Source organism: Spea bombifrons, chromosome 2, assembly GCF_027358695.1.
Source record: "Spea bombifrons isolate aSpeBom1 chromosome 2, aSpeBom1.2.pri, whole genome shotgun sequence".
Taxonomy (NCBI): Eukaryota; Metazoa; Chordata; class Amphibia; order Anura; family Pelobatidae; genus Spea; species Spea bombifrons.
In genome coordinates this window covers 132,299,848-132,310,144 of record NC_071088.1, presented here as the reverse complement: position 1 = coordinate 132,310,144, position 10,297 = coordinate 132,299,848, and the positions used below count along the sequence as shown (strand labels likewise).

The 10,297-nt window shown below is 38.3% G+C and overlaps 1 protein-coding gene across 1 annotated transcript; it reads right to left on the bottom strand.

Moving 5' to 3' along the window:
• Positions 1–879: 879 nt before the first annotated feature.
• Positions 880–7,303, bottom strand: VSTM5 (V-set and transmembrane domain containing 5). Its single transcript, XM_053456542.1, has 4 exons — positions 7,064–7,303; positions 1,697–2,023; positions 1,465–1,602; positions 880–994 (listed from the first exon to the last, which is right to left on the bottom strand). Exons 1-4 carry the CDS (start codon positions 7,143–7,145, stop codon positions 954–956), a joined length of 588 nt encoding a protein of 195 aa, XP_053312517.1. The 5' UTR covers positions 7,146–7,303; the 3' UTR covers positions 880–953.
• Positions 7,304–10,297: the final 2,994 nt, after the last annotated feature.

Here is a 10,297-nt window from a genome sequence, read left to right as displayed (position 1 = left end):
GCCACTTCATCCACCAAAATCGACCATCCCATCATTTCATGTCGCAAATACCTAACCTACTTTAAGCATGATCAGTAATGGACACTGGGCATGTGCTTAGAATGGTATTAATATAGATGCCCTGTCCATTACCTGCCAGAGACTTTTCTATCGTTTTATATCAATGGGGGGAGTCACCAGTAGTTTTTGTGCGTTGGGACTCCTTTTGATGCAGAGAAAGCTCTGACTTTGTGGCCCAACAGGCTTAGTTGACCAGGCAGTTTGTTTTTCATTTGGAAAACTGGGGAAGCACACATTGGGCGAGAGTGTTCAGAGATCTATAATCCCCTATACCTTTGTGACATCTAGGGTGACCACATCCGCCATTTTGTTCCTGGACACATACCCATTTCACATGTTGCTGACATGGGATGCGCCAGTCAATGCAGTATGCAAAATGAATAGATTTCCTGAAAAAATTGGCTGAATCAGTCCCCATACCAACATTCTCTGCAATATCTATGCCTCATGGTCAGAACCCTGAAAACATTCAAAATGTGCAACTTTATTTACACCGGACACCAGCTCAAAAAACATAGTGGTGCCCACCAATAAACGGTTGCTCAGGGCCCTGCTATTAAAGTCTTCTCTATGGAAGGTGACTTCCCTGTTACCACTTCAGACTAGGAATCCCACGATGCCCACAACAAAATTCTAGCTGGACATCATGGGATTTTAGCCCAGAGCAGGTGTCCTACTAGAGGTACCTTGTGTGCCGATATCCTTCATGTCCTGAAGACAAATACTGTAAACGGGTTCCTCCGAAGGTTATTCAGTGCTTGAAGAAAAAAAAAAATCTTCAGTCCATTTCTCAATTACTATAAATTAAATACGGAAATGTTGTTTTTTCTTCATTTGCAAACACTTATTCATCTTGAGTAGCTTCATCGTTGTAGTTTGAGGTAGATGCCTTCTCACAGATCTGTTATTATTCGCATTTCGATTTCTTCTTCCACTGGAATTTAAAAACAAAAATTAAAAAGAAAAATATTTTATATGCTATGAGATGTTTTCTGGGCTGGACCGACGGGTCTGGGGCTTAGGGTGGCTTTGGTGGGGTGGTTGGCCATTTGGCCGCTGCTCAGGAGACTGTTGGTGGAACTCTGAGTAGAAACTTTTTTCTTTCACTGCAAAGCCAAGGTGGGTACTGGGGAAAGGCTGGTGGTGGGGGTTGTTTCCTATGTTAAGGGTAGGAGGAGGTGGGCAGCAATAGAATGGTTTATATAGGGTGGTAAAGAACCCTAGGGTCAGACCTGGTAAGAAAGGTTGATACAATCTGACATATTGGACCCAACTTCAAACTACTTACTATAATAAGTATAGGAACTATTCATCTTAAGTGGCACTTGAGCCTATACTAGCTTTATGGATATAGCGGTAAACGAGACCCTCATTGTAAATCACATGGACCGTAATTATTATTACCTCTTCGACTTTGTTTTCTTCTCTGTGCAATATTTATACATTTGTTGCAAAGCCACATGAAGCAGATCAAAACCGCTGAGCCGGCGGCCAGGAAGGCAATGAACACGGCGACAAAGTAGAAGTCTTCGTAGAGGATCTCTGGGAGACACAGGGAGCAAATCATGAGTACGATTTGTGAGTAAAAATCATAAAAAAACATATATATTTTATACAATGGGCACCAAACACCTACCATGAACACTTAGGAATATCGTGCCATGCTTTGTGTTCCCATAATCCTCCGTGACGGTGATGACATAATACCCAGAGTCCTTCACGCCGACGTCTTCAAGTTCGAGCGAGCCATTCTCGTAGATTTTAATCCGGTCCGTGTAACCTTTGGAGACGTTTACAAAGGACCCCGTCTTCCAATGGACGATGCGCTCGCTCCGCCAGTTGGACGTGTGCTGCCATTCTATTGAGACCGTGGCGTTACACGTATACTGCACGGACAGCAGGACGTTTTGTGACACCGTAGCGTTGATGATTGGTTCCGGGACAAGTAAGGTAATTCCGGTGCCTGCGAGAAACGATAACCGGTTCTGCTTGAAATGTTCTCCGATAGAAATGCATCGCAACGCAAGACTTTTACATTTCAGTCTGTTAGTCCCTTGGATCCCATCGCAATCAGTGGATTATTGGCAAACTAACCTTATTATTATTTATCACATAGCGGCATCATTTTCCGCGGCGCTGTACAATGGCTAACATGTTGGCAACACAGAAGGACCCTCTAACAGATATGTCACATGATCAAAAAGACATGTTCCTAGTACTCTGATACCTAATGTAAATAAATGCCTAGAGAACATAGAAAACATGGATTTCTTACACTTTTGCCGATTCTTCTGCGAATTAAGTTATTTTACTCTAAATCGGGACAGAAAAAAATATTGAATTTTGGAACAATTCTAAACATGCAGAACCTGTCAGCAGTATAGTGCTTATTAAATATTCATGAAGCGTAATGGATCAGAATAGAAACAGCGTCATAAAGGGCATCATATAACGCATTTCTTGGAAAGTTCACAAACCCAGGCTTTATTATTATTACGTTTTTCTAGATTCCTTCCGTTCCGGACTATTTTTTTTCTTAATTGGTCCATCTAAACTCTTCTCAGTTTGAATGAATATTGATTTCATACCAGATGACCCTGAAACTCCTGAAATAATAACTACTTTTATTTCCATCACAAAAATTCCACTGTAGTGAATTATTGATGCAGGAAACCAAATGGTTCTTATAACCGTCACCTTTATTCAAGCAGGGATTTGTGCTGTGAAAAAAGCTCCAATTCGGACACTCAGATATCAACGTGGACTCATTATTATCTTTGTAATAATAATAAAAAAAAGTTGGACGTTACGCTTTAAGCAACGCTTTGCAGCTCTCGGTTTTATATTGTATTGATTTATTTTAGCTTTGGGATTATATTTTTATATTTTAAACCAAACAAAGAGCTCATGAGAGCGCAGGTACATTTATTAGTGCCTAATTCCCTCTCTCTCTTTTTTTTTATAACCAGTTATCTAAATTTTATCAGTAAACTCATCTAACGTTTAAAGAAAACTTTAATGTTTTCTTCGTTGAACCCGTTATACTTTTTTTATTTTCTTGTTTTGAGTTTGAAATAAAAGAGCAATATAATGCTAAATAAAAAAAATTAAAAATAAATATATATATATTTTTTTTTATTGAATTTCATGTAAAATTTTCTTTCCATGATCCCTGGTTTTAGTTTTTTTTTCTCCTCCAAAAGAAAAGAGATAACATTCACTATAAGATGCTCTTTAACTATATGATTAAGGCTATGGCCTTATACAAAAATCCACAGGCAAAAATTTCAGGATTTAATTTAAATTCTAACTTTTTCAACATTAATAACGGCACAAGGCAAGGATGTCCCTTAGCCCCACTACTGTATATACTCTCGATTGAACCCTTAGCGGTTATAATCCGTCAATCGTCTAAAATTAAAGGGGTAGTGACGGGCTCACTTGAACACAAAATTGCACTTTACGCAGACGACATCCTGCTCATTATAACCTCACCCGAAACCTCAATTCCTGAAGCTATAGATAATATTGAAGAATACGGTCTATATTCCAACTACAAACTCAACATAGATAAATCTCAGATCATAGATTTTAATTTGGACGCTTCTCGCTTACAAACTTTGAAAAGTAAGGTGGTCTTTTTTGGGGAGCAGACTTTTATTAATTATTTAGGTATTAAAATCTATAACAATCTTTCAGATATAATAACAAATAATTACACGACTCTCTATGAAAAGCTGAAAACTCAGCTAGCAGAGTGGCAACGAATAGAAATCTCGTGGCTTGGGAGATTAAACACTCTAAAATCATATGTAATCCCTAAATTAATATATTTATTCAGAACAATTCCACTTTTTGTGCCTTTAAAGATACTTAATCAATTTCAAAACTTGTTTTTTTCATATGTATGGCTAGATAAAAAGCCGAGAATATCTCGCTTTATATTAATGAGGGACCAATCTAAAGACGGACTTAAGTTTCCCAACGTAAGGAATCTATATAAAAACTGCATGTTTTGCCATTTCTTATCTTGGGACGCCAAACGAGATTCAAATCTACCGTGGTATATATACGAAAAATGGAAATGCTGTAATTTAGACCCTTTTCAGTTTTACTGGCTTAATTTGGAAGTTATTAAGGAATTAGACATCTCAAATCCCCTTATCTTAAACATTACGAGGAATATGTTTAAATTCAAAGAAATTTACGGTTCTAGACAATTATGGTCACTCCACACCCCGGTGGAAGTCTTACAAATTTATATTAAAGACATTGACCTTAAAGCCTGGCTCACACATGGGATCCTCAGAATGGAAGATATCTGTTCCCAATCTGGGATAAACCCTTTCTCAATATTGCAATCTAAATTTTCTTTACCTAGTAATGAATTCTACTCGTACCTTAGAATTGCAAGTTTTATAAAATCTAAAACTTGGAGATCACCAGACACTCTAGATAGATTTATTGGAAGTCACTTTAAGAAACATCTAATTGCAAAAATCGGGAAAATGTTAGAACAGCTATCTACACAAGAGAAATCTAATACCATTCTGAAATGGGAATCCGAATTAGCCATCTGTTACCCGGCGGAAGTTTGGCACTCAGCTTGGGCCAATGCCAGAAGCGCTATGCACTGTATAAACCTCCACGAACAGTATTTTAAACTATTGCATAGATGGTATTTTGTCCCTTCCACTTTATTTAAAATATCAGGTATTAACTCTAACAAATGTTGGAGGTGTAAAATTGACATAGGAACAGCGGCTCATATGTGGTGGAAATGCGACAGATTAAATAATTTAAAATCTGAATTTTCGAATCTTTTTAAAAACCTATTTGGATTACAATGGAATTTTGCTCCTGAATCTTTCTTATTTCACATTGATATTCCCCATAAAAACAAACCAAACCTTTACTTGGCAATTAACATACTCGCAGCGATTAAAATATGCATTGCGCGTAACTGGAAGTCAGAAGTAACTCCGACTTGGTCACAAATTTTGAACCAAATAGATTACCAATATAACATGGAGAAACATTTTTTTAAAATGCATAGAAGTTTAAAAAAATACGATCAAATTTGGCTCCCATGGCGCAACATATATCATGATACGGAGTGACATAGTTCAATCTTATTTCCTTGGTAGTCTGGACGATTACGCCACACCCCTGAAATTTACCAACTCTAAGGCGATCAATATGACCGCAAACTAGTCTGCCGTCTGAAGAATGAATGTGTTTTTGGTTTCTTTTATCTTTCTTTTAGGAATTTACATCTACGTTCGGATATTGAGGAATGATAAAAGATTTCTGTTCAATTATGTATAACACTATATATCTATGATATAATCTAGACGACGCGATGTATTCCTAAACCTCTTGTATGGAATGTAAGATGAAAATATTTTGAAAATTAATAAAAAGTACAAATAAAAAAAAAAAAAAAAAAAAAAAACTATATGATTAAGGCTACCAGCTACAAAGAAAGCCTAAGGCTTAGTAGAAACAACACACAAGCCCATGGTAACGATTCCACCTTGGGGCATAGCGTCAGCTTGTTTTGGGTCCATTCAGTAATACCCCCCCCAAAAAAAAACCTACCGGGACCTATATAGTTAATAACGAGTCACCAGCCCTGCCTGAGCAAAATCGTCATTTTTGGCATTTTTTTCAATTTCGTAAGTGACGTTTTCTACACTAAACAAGCTAAAAATAATCCAAGGAAAGCAACGATAAATTTTTTTCCTGCTCCCACGCCGCATAGCATAAGGCTTTTTCTTACAGAGCAAATACTTTGCCCATCCCTGTGTTATCTTACTGTAAATGACCTACAGAGAGAGAGAAGGGTGGAGTGCTAGATGATAAACTAACCACACAAGTGCCTGCGTTCATTATCGCCACATGTTCTTACGTTTCGCTGTTTTGCAAGATATTAAGATTTATTCTGATTTAGCTCAATAATATACTGCAGCTTTTAATTCAACTTATAACGAAATACAGGCATTGGATCCTGAGTATATGGGTTTTACGCCAATAATAATAATAATATAATAATAAATAATAAAAGCAATAATAATAATTATTATTATTTATGACCATCACAATTGTTTTTTGGCACCGCTATATCACAGCTAATATTAACGCATTCATAAAGTATCTATACTTCCCGACAAGTAATGTTTTTTTTGTAAGGACCATTACTGGATCCATTTGCTCGCTGCCATTAGTGACTCATTACAATGGAATCTTTGATGGTCACTTAAAGTATTAATATTTTATCAGAATCAGTTCCTAAAGAGAGCTCGCAGCTAAACAAGAAGGCAACAATTGTACTAAATGCAAACAAAAGGGACACCTACCAAAAATAAATAAATAAATAAATATATATATCTATATATATATACATATACCGTATATATATATATATATATATATATATATATATAGATATATATATAATTCTAGTGTTGTTAAAATATATTGACAAGTACAACCCCAAAAATAAACAAATTTTCCAATGTATTATTAATTCATTAATATTTTTGGACCCACCAAAACAAATATTTTAAGTTAATTTGTTAAAATTACTGTAAAATCCTGACAATTTCTATCATTATCATGCTGTCTATTTCTCAGGTCGATTCAAATATATCACAATTTTTTATGTTCTTAAACTATAAAGCTCAGTGAACCACAAATGGGTAATTGGAAATCATGGTACCAAATCCCCCAAAAAAATCAAATGAGTAAGATAAAAAAAAATGTCATCTCTGATTCAACTATACATTATGCAGGGCCGCTTTTGTCCTTGTCACAGGAGAAAATCACCCGCCCGTAATGCATACTGACATGAGTCCAAAGAACTTAGTGTTTAGCGAATCCGCCCCTGCCTTTATAATCGAAAAATATCCCAATCGTTTAACCATTTGTGCACCGGGGAGGCGAGTGCAGTGGAATGCTCTGCTCCCCCGGCCCTCGAAGGGTTAATGCCAGCTGCACTTACTTTGATAGACCTGCTGGATGAAGCAGACGGTGATTAAACACGCAGATGCTCTGCTTCCTGGACGCTCTGTGCGAGTCTTCATGGGAAAAAAAAAAAGCGATGGCTGTCATTCATATCGTGTTTCCTTCGTCCTCCTCCTGTAGCATTTCATGATGGAGTGCATCAATCCTTATCCACGGCCGGAATCCGAGCCACGGCCAGCAATTCTTCTACGCGAAACGCCGGCACCTACCGAGCTTGTCTCTTTTTTTTGCTTCCAGCTCTGTTATATTTGCAATTGAAAGGCAGTCTCCAGTTTAACCAGTTTTTCGCAGACTCGTCCCTTTTAAAAGAAACAAAAAACCCACGGCGCAAACGCACCAGCACGTGCTCTGATATTGATTTATGGTTTTATTGGCTGGCGTACAACGAAACGTTTGAATCCGAGCCAGTAGGAAAGGCCTAATGGCACCGCGCTCGGAGAGCGTACACTCGTCGTACAACATCGAGGTACTTTGCACCATGAACTATGATCAGGAATTTGGTGACACCTTAAAGAAGTGCTTCCTTGTTTACACGTACGTAACGAGGCAAGGATCTCTCCCTATTGGCTGTAGGACGGTCACAATTTGGCGCAACGGGTTGTCTAAGGCAATTTTGCCCATTCTTTCTTGGCCACTGGATGGTGGTTGAGTTCTATGGCTGGAATGGATTTCCCATTAGGTTGACGAGGCTTTCACCCAGAACCCCATGTTTTAGGGAGCACGGTGGGATGGTAAAAAAAAGGAAGAACGTGGGCTTGCAAATGTAATCTCCACTCCGCTCCTCCTGCACGCGTAGCATACCGTATCCTCCACAGACTTGCGGATGTCACTTGCCTGGTCCAATTGATGAAAAGAAAGGTCACTTTCACGCAAGTGTCGAAAATCCTAAGTGATCACGGTCCTCGCCTTGCAATATGATCTGAATGGAGCCACTACACGTTACCATGTAAACATATCCATTTGGGAAGCTGCCCCCAGGCCACATTCAGCTTTCTATGGGCACATTCTTGAAGAGAACGTTTACTGACTCTGACCTCACCGATTAAGAATACATATTAAAGAACCTTGTGGGTACTTTCATATACATTCCTTAAAACCAAAAATATATGAAAAAGCTTACCTTTGGTAGAAGCTGCAGATACCCACCTCCTCCATGATTTGATGATTCTTGCCACTGATTGGCTACTTGATGTAGCAATCCATGGTAGGAAAGTGCTCCCATCCAAATTAGTAGGAACACTTTTAATGCATTTGCATGGCAGGGACCACTCCGCGAAGTTCCCCATGTCAGCCTTGGCTGGCTGGAGTGTCCCTTGAACCGTGCCAGACTAATAGCAAGACCAAGGCATTCTACATGGGCCCACCACAGTTGTCACTTTCTTGTGCCACAATAAGTTGGAGAGAGGAGACCCAAAGGGACGTAGTTTTTCGGAAGAAGGTTTGCACAAGGTCTCATTAACGGTGGAATCTTATGGCATGTTTCCAGGGATTTTCATTGAAAAGAAAATATATATGACAATATAAATTGTGTATAAATGTTGGAAATTAGCTTTTATATAATCTAAGAAACACCTCACTTCAAACTCTGCTTGTGAACCAATACAGCTGGCATTGGGCTGTTCAGGGCAAAGTCATTCTATAAACCAACACGTTTCGCGTACCAAAGCCAAGCAGTCAATTAGAGCTCAGCAGCTTACACTCCCTACAGAGTCGGAAAAGCTTGTCTTTCACGTATTAAAGTCATTAAGTGGGCGGTAATGATCCTGGCAGACATTTCAGTAACTCAAGAAAATTATCAAATGTTTTCAATAAATGTAATTAGTCATAAAAGCAAAAAAAATATATAAAAATTTGTTCCAAAATCCAGCAAAACAGCCTTCACGCTGTGAAGGATTCAAACAGAATGAAGATATGTACTGATTTTAACGGTGTTCTGTTCTGCTAGTTATTCACTGGGCTTCTATGCGTTATGCTACCATGAAGGGTTCATACCTGGCCCTATATGAAAAAGTAATTGCCCTGTTAGTTACTAAATCAACCAGCTAAGCAAATGTAATCGATAATTGGGTTCAGATTCACTAGAAACACCCAAGCGTGATTAGTGGCGGCCCTGCTGAATCTCAACATCAATTAAATAAAACCTGTCTTGCAAAGTGCAGTCGGAGAAAAGGTCTCAAATAGTAGCGCATGATGCCGAGATCAAAAGAAATTCTAGAACAGATGAGAAGTAAAGTCACTGGCACCTATCGGTCAGGATAGGGTTACAAAGCCATTTCTAAGGCCAGTGAAGGACTGTGAGAGGCACAAATCATCAGACCACAGAGGAAGAGGGGAGCTGCAACTTCTCCTTAAGGTAAGTGATTTTCTATGTGAAGAACACATATTGAAGTACTCCAACATGCATTCTTCTTTGGCAAGGCTGCCTGGGACATTAAACTGTCCATTTAAGGGGGAGCAAGGAAGTTTTTGTTCCCACTAAACTGCATTATAATATATAGTCTGAATATCTACAAATAAACAATTACCCATCAGATACTACGGTATAAAATGAAACAAAAACATTTGTCATGTAAACACGGTTCATTCGTACACAATCCATAAACCGTGCATAAACCGCGACTAACAATATCTGAGACAGAATATCATTTATTTTTTTAATTCATTCATTCACTTACATAAACTTTCATTTCTGAATTCATAGCCCCAGAATGCAATAAAAGGGTACATACTATTACCATAAGCGGCTCACTGCACGAGTTTGCCCAAGTTGGGCACCGCTTCCAAGCCTTGTCCATTACATGCTGGCCAAAAGGTAGATTCCTTTGACTACAAAATAAATAGAAAAGGCAACAGAAAAGACCAGCAACCTTGACTAGGATTCCTCTTTGTTCTTCTGTACTACGCCGCTGCTATCCTCGTGCCGTATTTTACTCATCAGGCGATACAAGCTCTGCATTGCGGATCCTTATTCTGACACCTTTACCTGACGTGAACGCTAAAATATCTATCATTTCATCACAAAGAGGGTAATTCATAAATGTAATTTCTTATTCTCTTAGCAATCAAGAGACAGGTCCATTCTGTAGGCACATTTCATTGGTTAAAAGCAGAATTGCTAAATATAAATAACGTGGAAAGTCACGTACAAAATTCTTGGAAAAGCCTGACCCCAAAAAACCAAGAAATAGAATGCTCATGTTTCTCAAGAAAA